The sequence below is a fragment of the Microtus oregoni genome, unplaced genomic scaffold, assembly GCF_018167655.1.
Source record: "Microtus oregoni isolate MIOR12 unplaced genomic scaffold, Mior012 000025F_ref0000491, whole genome shotgun sequence".
Lineage (NCBI taxonomy): Eukaryota > Metazoa > Chordata > Mammalia > Rodentia > Cricetidae > Microtus > Microtus oregoni.
In genome coordinates this window covers 7,675,093-7,700,249 of record NW_024543084.1, presented here as the reverse complement: position 1 = coordinate 7,700,249, position 25,157 = coordinate 7,675,093, and the positions used below count along the sequence as shown (strand labels likewise).

Sequence of the window (25,157 nt, the reverse complement as noted above, 5' to 3'; positions counted from 1 at the left end):
CACCAGGCTGCATCCTCACTCTTCATGGAGCAACCACTGTACCCCCAACATAGTTGTCATAGCCCTAAACATGTTTTTAAGGCTACTCATTCACCCAGGAATCTAATCCCTTTGCTGGAGTGTCCAGTTCCACACAGCTGCTAAAGGATCAAAGTAATTGGCTGCCACAGTGAACGTTACTGTGAAGCCTCTGCTACTCGAATACAAGGATTTGATATTCCAAGTGTGTAAAACCTGGTGTGAGTTAGGTCGATGGCTTGGACACAAGGATGTCACCACTCACAGGCCATTCCAGGTTTTCTACACCGTGTTTTAGGGACAGCACCCTATCTCTCAGGCGTGATGCCTTGGGGGCTTGGACCACTGCAGCCTTAGAGAACAGCCTTACACGGCTCCCATCCCACCTATTTTGGAGTACACATCTTGCTTTATTGCTCCTTCGTCTATGAAGTGAGATAATGCTGGTCCTGCTCACCTCTCAGTATGAAAACACCACAGATCAAATAAAAGTTTTAAGACAAAGACTTCCCAGCCAACCCCCTACCTCTATGCTGAGTTCAAGGCCCTATATCTAAATTGAAGTTAATGTTGTAGTATTTCCCCTGTTCTGACGTGAGGAAGATGGGCTCGCCACTCTTGGAGGATGCGATGAAGTTGCCAGGGAAAGCCACTGACTCAAAGGTGGACGTTCTGCCCGTCTGGGTATGGTAAAATAGAAAGGGCTTCTTGGGCTCAGGATGGTTGTACAAACCCAAAATCTCCTCCTCCTGTGTGTGAGAGAGAATACACATAAGCAAAATAGAAGCTGCTTCTGATAGGCAAAGCTATTTTTGCAGAACAAATATATATTCCCGAGCTCAAGGAAGCCTCTCTTACAACAGAACAAGAAAAGACATTTCAGGGGTTACGAATTTAGCTCAGTGGTAGAGCGTGTCTAGCAAGTGCAAGGCCTTCGGTTTAGTCTCTACTAATGCGCCCCCTCTACAAAAAGAAAAAGAAAGATGCAGAAAGGGAAAGGAAAGGAAGGGAGGCAGATGAACATGCGTCAACTCTCCCTGCCTCTCACTATCTCTGTTCTGTGTTTTCTCTTTCACTAGCAAACACCCTCTGCCTTTAGCATTTCTACCCACCAACCACGAATGCTTCTCAGACTTTCCCAGACTATCCTGACATTTGGCTCAGCAGAGATTGGCTGACTGTCAAACAGGGAAGCCTTTGTATTTCTAGCCTCCCACCCCACTTCTATCATCATCACTTCCAGTTTCCAACTCCCTGAGGAAGCCTGGATGAGGTCTCCTAACCACCTACTGACCGGACACATCTCGTCCATACCTGTCCTTCCTACCTGAGAATGAATAGACATGGCTTCTCTCCACTCCCTCATCCACGGACATTCTTCTAAGCTGGCCTTCATGCTCTCTCATGCAGCACCCACATTTGTTTTCTCTGCTCAATCATTTTTATCTCTATATTTACTTTCATCTTAAAAAACATAGGCACGGCACTGAACGACAGACACACGCTGAGAGTAATCGTTGATGATTTCACCACTGCGTCAACACTCCAACACTGCTTACACACCCAAAGCAGTGACAATGTCTCTGGATGACATCATCTTAGGAGACCACTGTGCATGAAATCCACACCCAAACCAATGTCACGTGTCACATAACTGTATTCTAATGACCCAACACCTCTGTCAGTTCTTACTTTACAGAAAACCCCTCGTGATAGCTGCCAATATTTGCCGTCTGGTTTATCTCTTTAAACTCACTCTGTGTAAGCAAGATTTAACCCCCAACGCTATCTCATTAAAGATCCCCTAAAATCCATACATTATCAATGACTGTGATCAAAAATCCAACAGAAGAGAGACCTAGAAAAAAGCAGGACAGAGCTCAGAACGCAATCACATTTACTCTGTCAACAATCTTGTTGTTGACACTTAGAATGTTTTCAGAATCTACCCCCACCCACTCCATACCATCCCAGAGCCATCGACTCCCACCTAACTCCCCATAAAGCCTCCTGAGGCCTTCCCTTCTTCCCCCCTCTCTGATCAACCTGCGGTCAGAGTGATCCACTTTAGATCTCAGTTATTTTGGGTCACCCTGCTCAAGGCATCCCAGGTTTCTCCTTTCACTTGGGTGGGTTGCCAGGTCCTGGCAGAGGTCTGGTCTCAGTTCACTGCTACACACCTGTCTACACTGGCCCAGGGGCCAACCCTCACCTGCTGACTTCCCAGCCTCCTGCTCACTCCAAGAATTCCTCCTACACAATGACACCTACCAAATAATTTACACCGGGGCCTGACTCCACTCCTGTTTCTGCTACTCCCAGGCTCAGCCCTGATCTGATTTTGTTTTGCTTTGTTTTTTGGTGGAGCACATTTGTTTTGCTTTGTTTTCCCTAGGATATGTGACAAGTGTACTATTATATCTAAAATTTGTATGTCTCCTCTTCTTCTATAATCTAGGCTGGACAAGCTCAGAGCCCTTTGTCATTCTGTTTAAAGATATCCCATGTAGTCATGTGATATAATTAAATTTCTGCATATTTTGCTACGCTAAATTGTATTGAGTTGAATTAACCTAATTAAAGTGAGGTTTATGGAGAGCATACATATAAATGAAATTATATTTATGCATCTATATTTCTATGTGTGTATATAATGAATACAACCAACTTGACAGCTTAGGAATTGGAAGAGCAAAGACGAACCTTTTAGAAAAGGTTAAGGAAGGCTCATTTAGCAGGCAAACCAAGACAAAAGCATAATTATAAACTGGCTGAGAAGTTCTAGAAGGCAAGGCCAATGTGTAAATGAATAAACAGTGGGAGGACAGAAAGCATGGCAATTGCATAAGACAGTAGACAGTACTCAGGCAAGGCCTCTGACTGGTGACTAGGAATTGTAAACTGAGAAATCCAGGAGAATTAGGGAAAGGGCACACGTGAAGGCACAATGACAGAGGACATCTTAAAATTTAAGAAAGACTAAAATCCTCAACCAAAGAAGGGCAGATAAATTGAAGTCTTTTACATGTCTGTTTTTTTTATGTTGTTCCAGGGGAGAAAGAGTTTATTTGGCTTAAAATACCAAGCTATAGCCCATGGCTTCTGGTAAGTCAAGGCAGGGCTTGGTCTTTCCACAGCTGACAATGAAGGTAGACCGCTACAGGTTATGCCCGTATTTTAAAAGGGGCTAAACCCAAACATGCTGAGGAAAAGAAAATTCTTTGTTAATTCTGAAATTTGATATCCTGCCAAATAAACCATGTCAAGATACACGAGTTTTTCTTCAACACCAGAAAGGAAACCAAGCGGGGAGGGGGAGAGGGGACGAAGTGGGGGAAGGAAAAAGGACGTGTGTGATGTGCAACAACAGAACGGAAGCTGGTGGAGAGTTAGAGGTGAGGTTAAAGGAGGGAGCTGGGATGTTGAGGGTCCACTAACAACACGCTTTGCTTAAACACTGCCACATGCAACCTAATGCTTTCTATGCTAACTTAAAAATGAAAACTATAAGAAAAGAAACGCAGGCTTTTTTATCTTTATGTTATTTTTCTGGGTCACCGACCTTGAGCTGCAAAGTGGGCTGTCCATCAACTTCCTCACAAAACAGGCATTTGTCTGGATTCTGGATTCCCATATAAATGGGAATCCCTTTGCCTTGCTCCAGAGACTCCGGATACTTGCATGCGAGGACCGTGATGGTGACTGTACGGATAAGAAGACAACAATTTCCTTCTGAGGCCGGGAAGACAGAGTGCTCTAATTGTTTCGATTTAGCAGAGCAGCGCTTGTCAAGCGAGGCCAGAGGACGCTTGATGAGTGTAACCCCTGCTACCCAGACTAACTAAGTGGTCATCCACCCACTCACCCATCCATCCTGACAGGCAAGCCCTGTCCTAGCTATTGGGGCCTGCACAGAGTTAAGCAGATGGTAGGATTGAGATGTTCACACCTGTGCTTAAACACCTGGAAGCCGTAGCTCCTACCCTATGCCGTATCTCTGGCCCTTGGAGAGCTGTGACCATTAGCCTAAGGGGATGTTGAAATTTATCTTTCTGTATTTCCAGCTCATTTCATCCTCTTAGGATGCCTTCATGTATATAGACATGTATCTTCCCCTTCCATAGGACAGATCTGTTGGTGACTGTGTTACTCTAGTCTGGTCCAAACCTCTCCCTGACAGGAGTAAAATTCTGCCCCTTCCAGGGAAGCCCCATGGAAAGTTAAGTTCGGTTTTGATACATAATTCGACATATTTTGGAGGTACACAAAATATTGGTTTAATGCACGTCTATGCCATACATCAATGAGGAAACCAGAAACTCGGTAATCCTTCATCTCATATATTTAGCATTTATTTCTGGTCAAACACTCAAGAAGCTCTCTTCTGACTACTGTTAACTGTGGTCAACCTGCTATATGATAGGGTACTGACACTTTCTTTAACAGAGACTGTGTAAGGAGCAAAGCAGTGACAGGTGACCACTGACCTGGGGCTATGTTGCTACTCCATGGAACCACCACAAGGCCCTGACCACGAAAGATCCACACCTGCTGCTCCAGGTCAGAAACCCTCCCAGACTGAGGAGTGCTTCTGGCTGTTGGAATGAAAACAAATGACAGGCATGAAGATTAAGTCTCAAGAATAGGAGGAAAATGAACTAAACCCAGGGGCCTTTCTGTAATGAAGGTTTGCATCCAGGGGTTTACATCCCTAAACTGGCAGCCTTGATGTAGCCCATCAACCTGGACTTTCTTTGCAGTAAATCCATGGTAAGCAAAGGCCACTAAGGATTACTGTTCTAAGAGGACAAACAATTAAGACAGTGTGACAAGTAATTCTACACTTCCTATGTGTTGAGACCCAGCTGCTTGGCCTGATGCTGTGAGCCGTAGCTAGAGCAGTGGCTAAGCAATGGTCTCCACCCTGCAGAAAATGAAGGCCTAGTGGCATATGGGCACCTTGCTATGTGCCAAGAGCCATATCTGAGGGATAGGATGAAATTCTGGGGTGCCCAGAGGACATATATGAGGATGCAAATTCTCCAGCGCTCTAATGTCCCTTTCCCAGTATCACCTCCAAATATGTCATTTCCTTGATTGTTTGCCATAGTAAGCTTGTCCTGGTACCTGAGGGAGGAAGAGACATCAGGAGGAAAGATAAGCTTCAGGAGACATTTCCAAGACTTTTCAAAACCCTGAATCCCTGGGCTCTCATTCAGGATAGAACCGAAGTGAATAACCAGACACGATGCTCTAGTCAGAAGAGCTAAGCCACCTCCTGCAACCAAACCTCAAGGCACTGGAGACAGAAGAGCCAGCGAAATTCTCCTCTACCCCCAAATCTCAATAACATTATCTCCCTACAGATCTCAAGGCCATAAATAACATTTGGCCTTAAACATTCCCCCAGTGCCCAATTCCTTGTACATCTTTCCCCCAGAGGCTTTTCCCCTTCACTGCCAACTCTTTCTGCCTAAGGCAAGGGAGAGCTTCACGTTGGGTGGTTTGGCCAGAATCCCAGCAATTCAGAAGAGAAAGACAGAGGTTCACACATAGAGTAGGGCCCAGAGTCATGGTTAGATTTTTTTTTCCCATTCACTAAGCCCTAAGGAACAGAAAGCCTCGGAGTCTAAAGTTTTGTAGGTATGGACTGTACCTGCCAAGAAGATGCTTTATGGAAAGTCCAGGAGACCAAGTCACAGCTGGGACAGCTCCCAGGTGCTGTGATGAGCTTTGACGGAGCCTGTGTCATTTATCTAGGTGAGTGCAGGAGGCTCCAGACTCTTTTGTGGGGTGTGGCAACATGGAAGATACCCAGTTCCTCCTGTCAGAGTCTTGCTCCTGGGAGTCTCAGGTGAAGAAATCACAGAATAATCATGAGTGTGACTTGTCTGAGCTCCTTTAGAAACATGAGGAGCCCAGCCTCATAGGTCAGTCACCAGGAAACAGAGGTCATGACAAACCTTAGATTTCTCAAAAGGGAGTGACTGTAGGATTTTCCCAGAGCTCAGGTGACCTCACCGGTCACTTTGGGTTAGGCTGCAAATTCAAGAAACACAAAAGACAGGGTTGGCTCCTGGAATCCGGTCCTTCAAATTTTTACTTTCTGCCTGGTTCTTTTTCTGGCATTTGAGGAATGTGCTCCTCTGTTACCTTGGAAGACAGTGTAAAAATGAATCGAGAATCACTCTTATCCAAAATCAGATTCGGTGACTGTCATTTCCCAAGTCCCTTCCATTAACGCTTCAGTCAAAATGTCTCTTCCTTGAGATGCTCATCACAAAACAGCATTGTAAAGGTACCATTTGCCCAAATCCCTGAGTGTTCTGTTTCAGTCAGAACCCAATCTGGGAAACAGAACCTACTTTTGGACTTTAAATGGAGAGAGCCAAAGACAAGAAATTGGGCTTACTCCTACAGAAAGGTTCATGGAGGCTAAAGAATAAAAAGAATTGTGGTACTGTATATAGTAACAATGTGGTAATGAAAGGAAAAAAATAACCAGGAACTCAAATGAAGGCTCTGAGGTAATGCCTTGGGAAGTGGGAAACCCTGCACCAAACTGATGCCCTTAAGAAGAGTATGCAAAGAACACACCAATTGGTTGCCCAGTGCCAGATGGTCAGTACTGAGAACAAGCATACAAGCAACATTATATGAATTTAACAGGTTATATTTAGGAATATATATGTACATATAACAACAAATTATGAAAAAAGAGGACAAGAATTTGAAGAAGAGCAGGGAGGGATAGATGGAAAAGTTTGGAGAGAAAAAAGGGAAGGGAGAAATGCTGTAATTTTAATTTCCAAAAACCTAAAAAGAATATGCCATCTTGTGGATGCGCAGTCCATGGAGGTAGAGGGGGGAAGGTCAGCTAGCAGATACTTCTAGGAAAATATTTTCAGGCATTTAAAAGTCTCTGAATATATCTTGAATTCTCCATGGCTAGAAGAAGATTGTAAGATCCTGTGTAGTCTGGTGATGTGTCTCTTTAATTTCAGCCTTTGGCTCCACTTGCTTTTGACTCATCCTCAGCTTCCTAGCCTTTAGGGATACAGCCCTTCCCAAGTGGCCATCCTTGAGTCACTGGTCCAAACTTCAGTGCGGATCTCAAAGGACAGAGACATTAGAGGAAACGGGAGTGTGGAAACCTGGATCTGGTGCTATAAAAACATTTCAGACTGGGGAGGTGATGAGTAGAAAAGAAACAGGTTACCAGTGAGAGTGATCATACAGTGAGAGAGGACACCAAAAGGATGGAGGAGTCAATCTGATACTTTCATAACAACTATTTCTCAGGTGAACTAACTGGGGTCTCTCAAGAACTATGTCAATCCATGTTAAATTAATCTAATATTATGCTAATAGAGTAAAATATTATATTAGCGATGTTAATCTCCTCTGAGGTTGGAACACCCAGTGACATAATCCCTTTTCTCTAGGCTCCTTTCACATGGTTTAATATGCTTTTAGTATGACCACATTGGGAACCAGTCTTCCATAAACACCATGGGGCATACTCAAGCCATATCTAAACCATACCAGGAGTGATGATGATAAAGAGGAGGAGCAGAAAACAACTCTTGAAGAGCAGCAACTGAGAAAGTCATCCAGAATTCTTATCTCAGAAATGAAATGGATAGATATTGTGAATATAAGGTCCCCTAGCATCACTTGAGATGATTACCAATATTAACACTAGCTGTTGGACCATGATCATGTTGCTTAAAAATGAGGCCACCTTAAGAGATGTGGCAGGCTGAGAGGGATCTAGTTATACCTCCCTCAAGCCCTGGTCCTAGTTCTTCTATTCTATAGGTACAGTAGCTATGTCAATATCAAGGGTCCCTCTCCCATCTCTGCGGCTGCAAGTGAGCACAACCTTACGGTCCTGCTCAAAACAGAAGTGTCCTAAGTTATTCTAGAATGTTAGATCACAGATCCTTTCATTGCCAAGTTGTTATCTTTCCCCTGAAACTCAAGCCACATCCTCCCCAATTTCCTCTACCCTGCCTCTCCCTCCCTGCCTCATTACAGAGAACTGATAAGCAAAGTTTACTATGGCCTTGCAGTCTTCCCCCTTGTTGCCCATGGCAACTGTGAGCAAACCCAAGTTAACCTTGAAGTATAATTTTACATTTATCCAGTACCCTCCAGCCTCTGACTAGCTGGCTGGCTAGGTCAGGCTAGGTCACGCAGTAGGTAATCTTCCCTCCCACTCTTGGAAACCTAAAGGACAGAGAAGTTCCCTTTGTGTTATGGAATTGAAGGATCTGCTTCTCCTTTCAGGGACTCCTGATAGTCGCCTATAACAATAGCGCTGTGTATTCCTAGGCATTCAGGGGACTGGAAGAGGATCCCCTTCAGAACCTATGTCAGGCTGTCTTCCCAGACGCAGGTCTTCCTTGGGCCCAAAGGCTCGCTTTCCCACTTTGAACCGTGATGATGTCACTTCTTCATCTCACGAGTGGCTCCTCTCGGCTTTCTTTCTATGAGCTGTTATGATGTCCTTGGTTATTTCTGAGAGCTAAAAAACACAGCAGAATTTTGCTGCTAAAATAATCCAGTTGCCAGTGCTTCCTATTAATGTTTTGGCATCATCTAGAATAGTAACAACAATGGCTTTAAGTGTGCTTGGAGCTGAATCCTGGTAAGTACACACATGGCTAAATGTCTTAGGTATGGAAAATAGTTTCAAAATAATTATTAGTCCAGATCCTAATTTTCAGACTCTAAGAAGCTACTATCCATTGGCTTTTTTCCTTTCCTTTCCTTTTCCTTTTCCTTTTCTTTTTTTTTTTTTGTGTGGAGAGAGAGTTAGATAGAGAGGATAGTAATGAGTCCTACAGACTGATTCACCTTATTAGATTGAGGAAAGATCAAAGCAAACTGGGTAGGGTGAGAGTATTTCCGTATCGTGAGAATCTGTAGATACTTTATAGGTATCATTACATAATCTGCACTCATATAATCAGGTTGACAATCAAAACTAAAACGTCAGGGATCCTGCAACAATAAAGGCCATTTGACCCTTTCCCAACACTTATCAACTATACAGAAGTGCTAGTGGAGCACTAGAGTCTCAAAATCACGTACAGAATTCTCCACTGACACACTCAGAGGACCCAATCCACTGTTGCTTGTAATCTGTCAAGAGCAATCTACAAAAATGCCTAGCATTCTGGTCAGGGGCTGCCACTGTAAAGGATAGAGCCTTTAGGGCAACAGGTGTACACCATGAACGACAGAGACCACTGAGGGGTCACTTGCACTCTAATAGACTTGAGGAAGTGTCATGGAAATTTCTGGGGCAGCAACTGGTGTAGCCCCTGTAGATAAAGCAATAGTAGGGATGTCCATGTTGAAAGGCTTCTGCTCTGTCAAGCAGCCCAACCCTGTGGCCTAAGACCTGCGTCTGTCACATCTTTCTGAAGCTGGTCTCCATGAAACCCGCATTCTATGATGTGAGCCAACACGCTATTTAACTTCATCCCTCCCTTGCATGAAAGTGAAGGGCAAATTTACAAAAGTAACCCCTGAACTACTCAACAAAATAGCAGAAGTAAATAGAAGTATCGAAAGAATTCTTGTCAAAGAATGGAACCATATAGGACCGCCATGAAGATGTTTCTCATAATTCATGGCAGCTAGGGATCATTGTGCAGTTCTGGGCAAGTGGAAAACTAAAGCAACGCAAAGCACTAATTAGAACAGAACATACAACATCACTTAAAAAATAGTTAAATGCCTAACATTTAAAGTTTTTGGATAAAAAGCCAATGGCAGAGAATTCTTAGTCATTGCCCAATGGTCTGCATCCTAAAAACTGCTAATGAAAATCTGAGACATTAGGTGCCATCAAAATGCTCAAATTTCAGAGAAAATGTGGACCAAAGACACCATGAAAGAAAACCAAAAAGACAAGATACTCAGGAAAAATTATTTACAACACACTGAAGAAAAGAAGCAATTCATACCCAAAGATTTTGGTTACTATTTGCTAACTGGTAGGAAAAGTTAGATTTAAAAGCATTTTACCAGATACGAACTACAAATATTCAATAAACAAGTAATTATAATTACCTACAATAGTTATTAGCAATATACAAATCAAAGCAATAAATGAGGTTTCCACTCACCAGGAAGTCACTAATTACAAAAAGAATACTCAATGGTGTGAGGAAACCGAGTCTGTGGCTGTTTCTCCATGTATCGTGTGTGAATCAGCATAGGGAATTTATGGGAGATGAATTACAGAAGGTATTAAAATTTCAGTGCGTGTGCCCTTGCCTTGGTAATTCTGCTAACAAGAACGTATCATTTTGGGGGCTTCCAGCTCCAAGAGCTGGAAAAGCCATACAGAAGAACCTAACACCATCGAAACCTCCTTAAGTTTTAGTGAAAAACTGGAGCTTGCTCTTACAGCACATTTGAAAGCAGGTTCCATGTTTGGAATGCCCACTAGCAATTCCCGATCCAACCCTCTTAGCAAGGATCTTTCCTTCTACTTTCTTGGCTGCCATCATCACTAAAAAAGTGTTCATGCAAGAAACACAGCAGTGGTGTTGATCATCTTCTAGGTACCTGTAAGGACTCTCAGTGCTCTTAATTTTCATGGGAAAATAATTCTATAACACACTTTCCATTATTGCAGCCGTATCACCGGTACACCGGCCCCCACAAGGCTTCAGCGTTTTATTAATATCAAAGTGCTACCTGCACTGGTTAGTTTTAAAACAAATCAGTTACTTGGGAAAAAGGAACCTCGGCTGAGCAATTGGCTCCATCAGACTGGCCTGTGGGTAAGCCCATGGGAACATTTTCTAGATTGATAAGGGAAGGCTCAACCCACTGGGTGCCGTGCCACTCCTGGGTAGGTAGTCCGGGGTCGGAGTTGTATAAGAAAGCAAATTGAACAAGCCGTGGGAAGGAATCTAGTAACGCTTTATTCCTCTATGGTTTCTGCTTCAGTTCCTGCCTCGAGTTCCTGCCCTCATCTAACTACCAGAAAAGGACTCAGATGAAAACTGAGGCTAACAAGAATTTTAGGGTTAAAACGGCCAAGTCAGGATGAGAAACAAAGAGCTCGCAGCTGTGCATGAGACAACCAAACTATAAATAAGAGGAAAGATGGATCTCTTGGCTGCAGTCAGAAGTCCCAGTGGCCCCTGGCTGCTCATTCAGCTAACTGTAACAGAGTAAGTAAAGATGGGTTCTAAGAAAGGCTTCGCTTATTTCAGAAAAAAGACCTCGGACTATCTTGCAGAAAGGTATTAACTAGGAACCACTACAACTACTTCTGTAGCTGGGAGAACAAGAGGGAGTTCAGTATAATTATTGAGACACCTGCAAGGTCAGAAGTAACAAGGCCAGCAAAAGACTCACAAAGCCAAGGTCAGGTACGGACAAAGGCGGGGGTTCAACTACTCCTGTGTAGGCATGCATGATCAACTCCAGGTGGACCAGCAGAGCATGCCTCAAGTGTGTGCATCCTCTATTGGCTCAGCCATGACAGTCCAGGGAACTAATCAATGTCACAGCGATAGCCTCAGCCTATGCCCAGTTTCTGCCATTGACAGACAAAACCCCCAGATAAGAAAGATCAATTTTTTTTTCTTGTCGGGTACCCCTCCTAATACTTGGGTGTTTTGCCTTTCCTTAATTTCTTATTTTTTCCTTACTATCTCTTAATTAAGCTTACTTCTGCTTTGCTTATTCATAGGAGTGCCTCTTGCATCATTGGCATGAACAAATGAACTCAGGGGCTACTTTCCCCAGTCAGTCTTCGGTGACTGAGTGTCTGGTACCCTAGGTCCTTGGGCTAAGCACAAAATACCCTGCAGCAGTTCCTCTGATGTTTTCAATATTTTTTATGTAAATAAAATATTTGGGCTAAAGAATAAAGTAATAAATGGGGCAGTCAGATTGAAACTGAGCTATTCTGTGATGTAGCCCCTGATTGGTAATTTTAATTTTTTCTTGTTTTATATGAAAATAATGGTGGCTTGGGAATCTGAGACTTTCTAGCTCCAATCAAAAGTTATGCATAATACTGACTGCAAAATAAGCATGTTTAATACAGTAAAATCTATTTACATGCCAAACTCATAGAAAACTTTACATTTCAGAGAATTAATTCGTTTTTGGTTGTAGTTTGTTTTTGGTTTTGTTCTGTTGTTGTTTTTTGAGAGAGGGTTTCTCCGTGTAGCTCTGGTTGTCCTGGAACTCATTCTGTGGACCAGGTTGGCCTTCAACTCACAGAAATCTGCTTGTCTCTGCCTCTCAAGAGCTGGGACTAAAGTAATGTACCACCACGCCCATATGAGAATTAATTCTTTAACAGTTACTATCTTTAAAAATATTTTATCCCAAGTCCCCCAAAATAATTGATAAGCCCCAAATTTGTTAACAAATTAACTTTAATCCACAATGAAATTTCCAGGATATTGGCAAAATATAAGAAAAACAAGAATTTAGGCATAGCTTAGTGGTAGAGAGCTTGCCTAGAGGGGATCGCCACACCTAGATTTCTCAGTTCTTATCCCAAAGCACTACCCAGGAACTGAGTTGCACTATTAATCGGTTCTGTTGTCTTACTGCTGATTTAAAAGAGAATCAACATACAGGTTAAAGAAACACTCTCCCATTATTTCTAATGCAAAGATTTGTTTTAACTTAGAAGTAAATGTTGAAAGCTAGCAAGTGTTTTTTTTTTGTGTCGAGTGCAATAGCATTATAATTTTAGTTGTTAATTAATGTAGCATTTTTTCTAGTGAACTTTTTTGTTCATAGGATAAACCTTTTATGACAAGAAATATTTTAATACATTGTTATATTTTAAGAGTTATGGATATTTTGTTCATTTGTTTTCAGATTTTGGAACTTTTTCATTAGCAACCAAAGATGGTATGATACCACATTGCCTGCTAATATCATCATTCTTTTCTGGTTCTAAAATAAAAAGCATAACTATCCTCATGCATCTGATAACTTTTCACCCAGAATAATTTGGTTATGGCAGGAATTAATTGTTCCTCAAAAATTTGGTAAGATCAGTCCATAAAATGTCCCTTCTCCAGTACTTTTGGGGAAAAGAGATCCTAGAATGTTCTTCCGTTTTCCTGCTGTGTTGCCTGGTTTCTTCTATTTAGAATAGGTTTATTCTATTCTATTTAGGAGAATATTTATTTCAGTATAGCTTCTGTTTTCTAATTTCTTTGTTGTTTCTGTGGTATTGCCATTCCTCTAATGTAAAACACAGTGGCTTCTTGATGACACTTATCTTTCCTGCACTGAAGACTGACCCTGATGAGGGTTCCACAAAAGTTTGCAGAAGCAACAAATGATAGGTGTTTTGACCCTCGTTTGCTTAAAAAAATGGCTGAGCCAAGTCATGTTTCTTTCCACTGACTAGACTGGAGGTGTAGCTAAATGGTAGAATAGCTGTGGATCCCACATCAAGACTTGTTCAAAACGCTAGAAAAGTGCCAAATAATGTAAAAGGGAAATGAGAGTGGAGAAAGCAAAAGGAAATTTAAAAATAACGAACATTAACTCTTTTTAGTTTTGTATAACGCTTAAATGAAATGAATACTTTTTCTATGGAAGGATAATGTATCAAATTGTATCAGACTCTTTATGGGCTTTATTCTGTTCCTTAGTTTGTTTTTTAGAGATGGGTTTCTCTGTGTAGCTCTAGCTGCCTCTGTAGACCCTGCTGTCCTGGAATCAGAGATCCACCTGCCTCTGCCTCCTGGGATTAAAGTGTGTCCACCATGGCTGACCGACTTTTGTGGGTTTTACCAAGACATGATTCATCTGCATAGGTGTGGGAAACGTTGCATACTCCAGAAAGTCTGTTAGTCATTATGAAAGGACTTTGGGTGCTGTGTTGGGAGGACAAGCTCCCCTTGCTGAATGAGTCACACATCTCCCTGAGGGGCAGAGCCACCGCTTTACTTGGGGTGCGTCACCTACTCCACACCATTGGTGATCTCACTGCTTTACCTCCCAACGTTCCACTTCAGAAAACAAGGACAGACAAGCCAAAAGCAAGACACCCACCCTTCAGTTCTGCATCTGCTGTTGCATGCCATAACGTGCTCTAGAAATTGCTTTCTTTGACTCTGGCTTGATTTAAATAGGGCTTGCCCACTGCTAATTGTATAAACCTCCAATTGTCAATGATTTCAAAATGCAGAGACTCAACTCTCAATAAGGTCACTTTGGTTTTAGTTTTTATCAGCAGAGGTAAAGGGTCATGATGGAAATCACTGGCTGCAGAACTGGGGAGGCAGTTTAGTTGGTAAAGTGTTGTGCCAGCATGTGGACCTGAGTTCCCATCCTTAGCATCCACATTAAAAAAATTTTTTAGGTCGTGTGGTATGCATCCGTAACCCCAGAAACTCATGGGGCTAAGATAGGAGGATCCCTGGGGCTTGCTGATCAGTTACTGATTGGTGAGCTCTGGGTTCAGGGAGAGACCCTGTCTCTAAAAATAAGGTTGAAAAGTGACGAAGAAAGACACTCGAAAACCTATCACTCTGTCTGTACACAAAGAACATCTGCATTCAAGGAACACAAAAAGAACATGAATAAATGCCATCATGGAGGCTGCAAACACACAAACGTGCAAATGAAATAAAGAAAAAAACAAGATGTAAAAATACAATTTAATAAAGAGAGAGAATTTAGGAAGAAAAGTCAAACCGAAATAAAACTTGAAGTGAAAAATGTACTGAGGCAAATAGAAGCTCACTGGAGACCTCACCAATAGAATGGATCGAGGAGAAAGCACACATTGCTCTATATGCCATGGTTGTGAAGCTTAGTGCTTTTGTGGGACTCCTAACAGTAGGAGTGTGGGGTATCTCTTCTTGGGATCCTTTTCCTTCTCCTGGGTTGCATCATCCAGCCTTGATATGAGGGTGTGTGCCCAGGCTTATTTCATCTTGTTATGCCATGTTTGGATGATATCCCTGGGAGGCCTCTCTTTTCTGAAAAGAAATGGAAGAGAAGTGGATCTGGGGAGGAGGGGAAGTATGTTTGGGAGGAGTTGATGGAGGGGAAACTGCTGCCAGGATGTAATGTATGAGAGAAATAATAAATAAAAATAAAAGCAACAAAAACAAAAATGAATTAAAAAATAATATATTGCTTAAAGACCAACAACAAATATTTCAAGAAAGTAACTAAAGAAACAATCCATTCACAATAGCATAAAAATAATGCCATGGAATAAATCTAATCAAGGAATTAAAGATTTGACAAGAAAAATGTAAAGACGCTGAAGAAAGAAATTGAAGAAGATACCAAAAGATAGACAGCTCTCCATGTTCTGAGTAGTATTAATACTATGAAAACAGCTATTCTACCAAAAAGTATCCACATCAAAATTCCAAAGCAATTCTTCACAGAAATTGAAACATCTGACGTAGAGAATACAAAGAATTTGAAAAGCAAGCATCAAGTAAACAAACAATTAAAAGTGAAGAATGGAACTAGACCAGTGGTTATCAAACTGTGGGTTGTGGCCTCTTGGGGGTTGAATGACCCTTTCACAGAGGACACATAAGATCATCAGAAAACACAGATATTTACATCACATTCATAACAGTAGCAAAAATACAGTTATGTAGTAGTGATGGAAATAATTTTGTGGTCGGGGGTCACCACAACATGAAGACTTGAATTAAAGCATCACAGCATTAGGAAGGTTGAGAACCTCTAAACTAGACAGAGAGCTCTTAAAAGATGAAATAAAAATGACTGAGAAACACTTTTGCAAAATATTCATCATCCTTAGTCACCAGGGAAATGCAAAGCAAAACTCCTTGGAGATTTTACCTTACCCTCGTCCGAATGGCAAAGTTGTTGTTGTTAAAGACAACAAATGCAGGTGAGGACGTGGGGAAATGGGGAACACTTGTTCACTAATACCCAGGAAGACAAGCTTCACATGTTCTTGAGCACATGTAGATACTATCTTTGAGTTTAGATATCTGTGATTAATCTGCATAACCATGGATCTCATGGAGCTATGGAAGAGTCACTGGGAGAGTCTTTAAGAGAGGGTAAAGGGGATGGAGAGATGGCTCAGCAGTTAAGAGCACTTCCAATTCCCAGCAACCACATGGTGGCTCACAACCACCTGTAATGAGATCTGGAGCACTCTTCTGGCCTTCAGGCACACATGCACTCAGAACATTTATATAATGAATAAATAAATCTTTAAAAAAAACAAGAGAGGGAAGACAAGATGCAGGTGGTATAAATATAGTCAATCAGGGAATAATGGGACAAGAAGGATTAAGTGGGGTTGGGGATACAGGTGCAGGGTGGAGAAGGAAGAAGGGAGAAAGGTAACTAACACTAAAGACCTTTGGAAAAGCTGTATTGAAACCTACTACTGTAGAAACATCCTACAATATACTCATATATACATGTAAAAGAGTTTAAGTGAAGTTACTCTGTAACAGGGGTGGGGGGAATGACAATGCCCTTCCTAGACGTCATAGGCTAATAAAGATCCCAGTACCAGGAATGGGCTATGATTGTGGAGCTGTTGATCAGTGAGATAGTGACTCCTGCTCTTGGTTACTATGGTGATTTGAATGAGAAATGTTCCCCATAGGCTTAAGTCTTTCAATACTATGTCCCCGGGAGTAATGAGTCTACTTAGAGATTGTCAATTATCTGCTTTTTCTTCTAACATTCTTACAACAAATTGCTGGTCTTTCCACATTAAACACTGCCAAGATTTGAGCGTTTGTAAGTTAATTCCCAATATAATAGTATTAAGCAGTAGTATCTTTGGGAGCTAATTAGGTGAATGGGATTAGTGTCCTGATAAAGGGGCTTGAAGACGCAGCACAGCGGTTGTCCCTTTTACAAGCATTCAGTGCTATGAAGCCAAGAGTAAGCACTCACCAGACCCCAACTCTGTTGGACTTCCCAGCCTCTAGAGTTATGGGAAATATCTAGTAGGTTTAAATTACTCAGCAGAGGCATTTTTTTTATAGCAGTAAAGGAGTGGTTGCCTTTACTGACTTCCCAGTAATCAGCTCACGTGACAGCTACTCAACGTTGACACTTTGAGCCACCGCATCTTTGTTAGGCATAGTCAAAACAGATCACGTCTGAGAAACAGGGAAGTGTGGATCAGGGAAGAGCACACCTCAGTTTAGCCATTCTCCTGATTGAATTTACAAATGGCAGGCAACTGGACAGGCAAAGTTATCACTAGGAACTGGAAACATTGAGGGCATTCCAGTCCACTGTATTCAAGTATTCAGATCCACAACCCAAGAAAGCTGCTGCCACAAGGTGGCGCTGAACTCCTGCAAGGGAGAAGATGAATGTATGTTTAACACACAGGAGAGAGGTGCGGGGGGGGGGGGGGGTTGTGCTCTGGATAACTGGAGACATTCCCTAGGTCTTTTTATTAACTTCCTAAGAACACAGGCTGCATCTTTTAGGTGCTTATGTTCACATATGTGTAATTATGCCAACATTTTTACTTTTATCGTTGTTTTGTAGATTTCACATCATGCATTCTGATCCCACTTACCTCCCTGTCCCCTTGAATCCACTCTCTGCTCTTGTAACCAACCCAAAACAAAACCAAATAAAAAAAACAAGCAAAACAGAGAACTAAAACAAAAAGAAAAAAGAAAGAAAGAAAAAGAAAGACAAATCATGTTGTGGAAGTTGTAGTGTGGCCCCGTGAGTCACACAATTTATCCTTTAGTCCATACATCTTTACTTGTAAGTGTTCATTGCTGAGTCATTGGCCTGGTTCGAGGCCCCTGATTTCTGCTGCATCTCTGATAATGGGCTCTCACTGGGCCTCCTCCTGAATATCCTGTTATTGTCCTGGGTCATGGATATCCTGCTGTTTTGGACCTATAAGGTTTGTCCCCTTCACATGCTCCAACAGTCCATAAATTTGGTGGATGTTGATGTGGGCCAAGTCTTCTATAGTCTGAATTCAAGTATCTGTAGTTCTTCCTTTGTCTCTCAAGCGCTTATGAAAAGACCGTCCAATGCTGCCTCTCCTTCTCTCCTTTTCAATAGATGGGTTAGGGATTCCCAGAGTAGGATACAGACAATTGATACCTCCTAATAATTAATAATTCCTGAGGGTTGGTAGCTGTTTCCAAAGTCTTCTCTAATGGACACTTGTGTGTGTGTGTATGTGTGTGTTTATGCATGTGAGTGTGTGTGTGACTGTCTGTGTGTTGTGTGTACGTGGTTTAACAGCTGTTCTAGTAACTAGTTGTCTCAAATATTTTACAGTGTTGACCTTTATACCTTTTCAGGTGTAAAAATCCCATTTTTATATAGCATATCCTGGTCATGTGATATATGGATTATAGTCCTTTCCTTTTTGGAAGCGGCTAATAGGATATCATCCACATAAGGAATAATATAAGCCTGAAAGAAAGGCTGCTTCACAGGCTTTAAAGCCTTTCCTACGTAGTATTTATACATAGTAGGGAAGTTTGTCATATCCTGAGGTAATGCAGGCCATTGATATCAGAACTGAGGTTCTTTATGATTGAGTGGAAGAACAGAAAAGGCAAGATGCACCTCATTATCAGGATGAATATGTACAGAATAGAAGCAATTCTTTGAATCCAAAACTCTTAATAGCTAATCTTTACGAAGAGCTGTGGGTGTAAGGAAACCAGACTGTAAGGCTCCTATTTGCCATATGGTGGCATTAACACTATGTAAGTCAATCAACAGTCTCCATTTGCCAGATTTTAATTACAAAAATGGGAGAAGAGGGGGTCCTATGTGTCCATTTGCTAACTGCTGTCCAACTAACTGGTGAAGAGCCTTTGACTTTTCTTTAGAGAGGGACCATTGAGGTGACCACAGAGGCTCACTGGATTTCCTTGTAATTTTTAGAGATAGTATTTTTTTCAGTGACCCCCCCCCATGAAAAACCTAATCTATGTTTACGATTCTGTCCTTGTGGGAATATAGATTTAGGGACCCCCTGCAACTCTTTCTAATCCTTTCCCTTTTGGTTCCCCATTCTGTGAAGACCAGGCAGCAATAAAGGGAGGGATACAGATTTCTGAATTCATCTATTGTAGAAAGTCTCTTCCCCAGAGATTAAATGGACCATGAGTAACAAGTCTGTAAGACTGCCGTTCTGTCTTCTGGACTTCTGTGGTGTCATTCTGTATCACTTTGTTCAGCTTTCCTAGAGCTCATAGCTCCCAACCCTATTGAGGTTGGATTCACCTCCATAACAGGCCGGTGCGGGGGCATTCTTGTAGTTTATGCTCCGAGGGTTAAGAAGGGTTACCTGAGTATAGTTCCCATGAATTCAAGCTGTGTACAATCACAAGGGAAAAACACATGTGACAAAAACATGTTTTTCCTCAGGGGCATATAAAGGATAGTCTAGACATTTAATAGATTAATAACAGCAAGCAATATTGAGTAAAACTCATCTGGGAGGAGCACAAAACCCACTCCAAGAACAACTTTGTGTTTTGAAGAAACTGAGGTCATTAGACTCTTTCTTGTCTTACTGCTTGGCATGTTCTCACAAGCACTCAGAATTGTCCTCACATAACTCCATGTTCTGATATGCCGCCCTGATGAAGATTCCTGGAAAGAGTAGAATTAACTGGTTTTTATGATCTGAATTTGGGATGTCCTCTACAGGTTCATATATTGAGGGCTTAGATACAAGCTTTGAAGAAGTTACTAGGCCCTAATGGCTCTGCTCCAGTGGTCTAATCCCTTGCGAGATTTAGAATACGATACATTATTTGAACATGTTGGAACTATGAGGTAGGTCCTACATAGAGGAAATAGATCACTAAAAAAAACATATTTTGTCCTAGCCACTCCCCTTTCTCTGCTTCTGTAGGTAGTAGTTTTCCTGTCCTGATCACGTGCTCCTCAGCCCGGTAGCTGCTTCCAAATTACCACACAGACACTTAATATTATTTATAAATGCTTGACTAATAATGCAGGCTTGTTACTAGCTAACAGTTACATTTAAATTGACCCATTTCTTTTCATCTATGTATTGCCACGTGGTTTGTGGTTTTTCCTGTCCTTCAGCATGTCTTGCTTCCAGGGTGGCTAGTTGGCGTCCCTCTGACTCCACCCTTCTCCTTGTTCTCAGTTTGGCTTTCCTGCCTAACTACCTGCCTTGCTACTGGCCTGTCAGTTTTTAAATTAACCAATGAGAGTAATGAAGAGTCCAAACATACAGAAATGTAGGTTCCAAAAACAGAAATGCGGAAATATAGAAATATAAAGTTGTAAACCCAAACACATTTTGGTAAAAATAAATAAATAAAGCCGTCAGCCAGTGTTCACCTTTAACAAACACTTTCTTGCCTTTAGAGTAGACACCCTGGCAGCCACTGTGTACAGAGATGAACTTTTAGCAATTGTCTCCTGCCTCCCAGCTTCCCAGCTAGGCAGGTACTGGGGACAAAGGTTAGCTTCTAACCATTGCCTCTGTGAGACCCTCTGCTTGTATTCCCTTAATTTTCAGCTGTCTCCCTACACCCTATGTGCCTCTACTCTCTGCCTTGCATTCTGTCAGGGAAAATGAAAGCAGCTGTGTCAGTCACAGGCATTTGCAAACATCCTAAGTTAACATCCTATAACCAAAAGTTGTAAAACTTAAAACGTAATGTGACTTTAAGCCTGATCTCAAGGTTGTAAAAGCTCTTTGATCCACACCTGGTGCTTGGTTTTACTGTAAAACGAGGCCCCGAACCAACCCCCATTGCCACAGGTATACAAGCCCATCTGGCTGCAATCACAGCTAGCACTTTAACAGCTACAACTTTGTGTGCCTCATGGTGATCTTTTTTCTTTTTCTGGACTAAAGTTTGCTTCTGGTTTAATAGACTTTGGTGGTCTGTCCCTCATTACTGGGCGACGATGCTTGGACCCAACAGTAATACACATTCACAGTGTACAGAGGATTATCCCACAACAGCTTCCTGTCCGTTTAGTGAGTATTCCCATGACTGTGAGGCTCAGCTTCACCAGACCCCTGGATCGGCAGTGAAATCTCGGAAACTATAAGTTAAATTAAATTTTACTCCTTTAAATCACATCAGGATTCTGTTACAGTTAGAAAAAGTTAACAAAAAATTCCAGCTGACCTAATAGAAATATATCCACACCTAGAAATATATCCAAAGAAAAGAGTATTAGTCTGTCAAAGAAATAGTCCTCAGATTCATTGCAAAAAAAATTTATAACAGCTGGAATAACTCCAAGTGTCATAGTCGACTTCCTGTGGCCTGCTTATCAAGATGTGGACAGCACCATGTCTACCTGCATGCCACTATATTGCATCATGAACCATGCATTTGGAGGGATTTGGGTTTAGTACTGTGGGTTTGAAAGGCAGTGGAATGCTTTCAGTACTGCTTCAAGGACCATACTAGTTGGCGTGTGGAAGACAGTGGTGCTAAGAGTTATTTGAACTATGAGGGGGCTCACTCAAGAGGTTTCAGAGGAGAAGAATTTTAGTATGTTGCCTACAAATAATTCTTGTGGTATGTTAGTGTAGAAAGTGGCTGCTTTTTGCTTTTTGTCCAAAGAGTCTGCCTGAGGCTAAAGTGAAGAATATTGAATTAATTCCTTGGCAGAGGAAATCTCAAAATAGCCTAGTATAGGCTCTGTCGTGTGGTTCTTAGTGGTAACTCTAATGATGATATATAATGAACTTTCCCTCCTTCCCCCTAATCCTTCTATAATCCCTCCTCGCCCTCTTTCAAATTCACATCTTGTTTTTGTTAATTGTTTTTACATACATTTAGGTGTTATGTTTATATTCTAAATACAACCTGATCAGTCTGTATAATGTTACTTGTAGTTTGCCTAAGGCTGCTGAACAAGAGTGCAGCTCCTCTCCATGGGGCCTCTTGGCTTTCTTTGTGGGACTGCAGCTGGATGCCAACAGTAAGCATTCCAGACACGTGGAAGAAGAGTAGAAGCTATCCATCCGTTGAGAATGGGGCCCATTTTGCCATAGCCTCTTGATCAGTCCCAGAGTCTATACTGATACAATAGGAGGGCACACTGAACATCTTTCAGAAGAAGTGTCAAGGAATTTGCATTTATTTTTATTCTATTGTAGTCTTTTGGGTACAAATTATATTCTCTCCTATGAAAATGCCTTCTTTCCTCCATGCTGCCTCCCCAAATCCCATTCAATAATGAAAATGTTTGCAAAATGCATATACAATAGTGTGTCAAGTCCGCTTTTGTGACTTTGTTCCTTTCAGCCTAAGCAAGTACAATTACTGGAAGCAGTTTTACATTATTACTCTATGACCAGTTTGATTGGGGAAAACAATACACATTTACATTTCTTTTCAAGATAGCGTTGAGTCGCTTGTGAACCTTCTGTGCCCAGGCACCAACCTTTCTTGGAGGACATGTTCTTACATCTTCCTGGGGCCTTACAGTTCTGCTAAATGTCGCACCACTTTGTAACACATTGCTTTTTCTTTAGCTTTCTGTAGTCCTTTCCTCACTCTTCCGCCATTCCTACCCGCTTTACTGTGGTCTTCTTATCTTCTACCTGCAATGCAGAACCAAAGCCAATATTTATTCATCAGCTACTGTGGCATTCTGTCCTAGTGCCAAATTCTTTTCTGGCTTCTGGGACAAACTAGCCCAAAGATTCGTACCTTATTCCATGCATAATTCTGTGACTGAGGCAGAATTTAAGGCTCACCTGAGCTGGTTTATTAGGTTCCATGCAGCTCACCAGGATGACTGGGCTGGTTAGTTGATGCTGATAAGAATCAGACATCGGGGACTGTCAATAATGTGGGTCTTGACATGCAGCGAGGCAACTTTAGACTTCCTACACCCACACGACTGTGTTATAAGAAGTATGCCAAGGGAATAGAAGCAAAAGACACCATTTTTATTGCTGGAAAGAGGTTGGAAATGGGTCCGATATTTCCACTGCTTGTTATTGGTAATCAGCAATCACAGAGCCAGAGGAGGGGATCTCACACAACAAGCAGAAAAACATCAAGGACTTTACAATCATCTTCAAGGTGACAAGTCAATGAAACAATGAGATGATAATTATAACCACAACATCATATCTATCCACTCCCATTCTATGACTCCCAGTGAAGCAATAGTCTCTGGGATTATTGCATCCAAAGATACTCCAGAGCTTCCAGCATCTTCTCAGAGCTACCGAAAAGCACATCTGTGACCCAGGTATGTAGTCCTGGCATATCCTCTGGGCTGTGGGACCTGTGACTTAGTTCTTACCAGCTCTGACCCAAACCTACATCTTATTATTTCTTAGCTGTAGGCTTGTATCACTAGGAAAACAGAATGGCACTTAGTAAGTTGGCCTGGCTTTTTTCACTTGTGGCTCTTCTATCCTTTCAATCCTTAACTTTAACTTGTATGCTAAGCAACTTGCTCAAGGTGCAAAAGGAGATGTTTTACCCAGCAGTACTTGTTCCTCAAATTGATAGTATCTTAGAAGTCTGGGCAGAGGTAGGGAATGGAGTTTGAGGTGTAATCCCTGGGTGCACTGTGGCAGAGTGTTGTTGATATCACTTGGTCCTCTCCTAGTGATGTGAATGGATTCTAAAGGTAAACAGCAAATTTGTCTCAGGAGTCACCTCTTTTGGGCTTTTTTTTTTTTCTGTATGGGCAGTGGTCCCTGATAGCAAATATAGCATTTCCTTAAATGAATGGACATGTAGTAGATACCAACTGATATGAATTCTGTCAGCCGTGTGGCCAATGATGTCTGTATATTTATCAGTTTACTGTTATTATAAAGAACCACTAAGGCTATATAACTTATAAGGACATCAGGATTATTTGGCTCATGGTTTTGGATGCTGAAGCCCAAGCAGTGTGATGCCTACCACTTACTGTAAGGGCTCTTCCAGTTGCATAACCTTAGTTCTTGATGCCTGGGAGAGGGATCGGTCATGGCAGGACAGAGGCACCAGAAATGACTGCAGCTGGGCCCTTCCTGATGAAGGCCTTACCTGCTCACATCACTACACTGGGAACAAATTTCCAACTCTTGAAATCCAGAGAGTTGGACCACATCCAATCCACAGCAGTCTGACCATCCTCTGATGTCCTCAATCCTCAAAAGATACTGAATTACCCTGTTTGCAAAATTGAAGTAAAAATTGACTCAAGCCCCTATCTCTGTTTCTGACATTTCACAGATGGCTCTTATTGGGGGTGGGTCCCTGATTTCTTATAATTGCTGATCTTGTTCTCAAGGTGCACCAATTGAAATTGTTTTTCTCTTTGGTGCTAAATTGATTCAAACCTGGATCATCTCCACCACAAATAAAATGAAATGAGCTCTCTCACAAATCAGATGTATGAGCCCAATACTTCTCCAACCTCTGTTGAGTCTGCCTTCCCCTGAGTTTCTTTGGGTGATTCTATGTCAGCCATAATGGATAAAATGCCTCATAGCACGGTGTACCTCAAGATGCAAGTGTGATAGGGATCAGCCAGGCTTCCTGTTAAAAATCCAAGCTCTGATTCTGATTGGGCCACAGGTTCTACGTTTCTGATGATCCGTGGACCATCCTAGTATTGTAGATTCACTGAGTATGCTAGGAGCTAGCAGGCACAGGCTGCCAGTGGCTCACCCTGAATGTCGGACACACTCTTAGCAAGCCTTAGTCAGTGGTGGTGCCCCTCCGAGCCTTCCTACACATCTAATCTCAGCCCCCTGTCCTCCTTATCTTTGTATGTCTCTTAGTTTCTCTATGTTTGTACCACTTGCTCCTTCATCGTTTGACGGATCAGTCTTATCCTGTCCCCAAGCTCACCCCACTGCACTTTAAGACATTCTTCTAATCCCTGGATGTCTATCAAAAGGGTAATTCCAGGGTAGTACTTCTAAACCATAGTGTCCTAAACCTTCCTATTTCTCATTGACATTTGGAGATTTCTTTTTCAGGGTACCTTTAAGCCAAAAGAGATATTTGGTGATTCTGCTTACTAAGAGTTGAATTGAAACAAACTAGTAGTATGTCTTGCCTGGGTCTGTATTCCTATATTTCACTCAAGAACTCTACCTCAGAGCCTCCATTTGAATGTGCTGAGGGGCCCTACAG

The 25,157-nt window shown here is 41.9% G+C and overlaps 1 protein-coding gene across 1 annotated transcript; it reads right to left on the bottom strand.

The window, feature by feature from the left end:
• Positions 1-557: 557 nt before the first annotated feature.
• LOC121462909 (interleukin-36 gamma-like) lies at positions 558-22,840 on the bottom strand. The gene is made up of 6 exons (XM_041674886.1): positions 22,763-22,840; positions 22,560-22,606; positions 5,093-5,145; positions 4,506-4,613; positions 3,581-3,720; positions 558-767 (listed from the first exon to the last, which is right to left on the bottom strand). Exons 1-6 carry the CDS (start codon positions 22,838-22,840, stop codon positions 558-560), a joined length of 636 nt encoding a protein of 211 aa, XP_041530820.1.
• Positions 22,841-25,157: the final 2,317 nt, after the last annotated feature.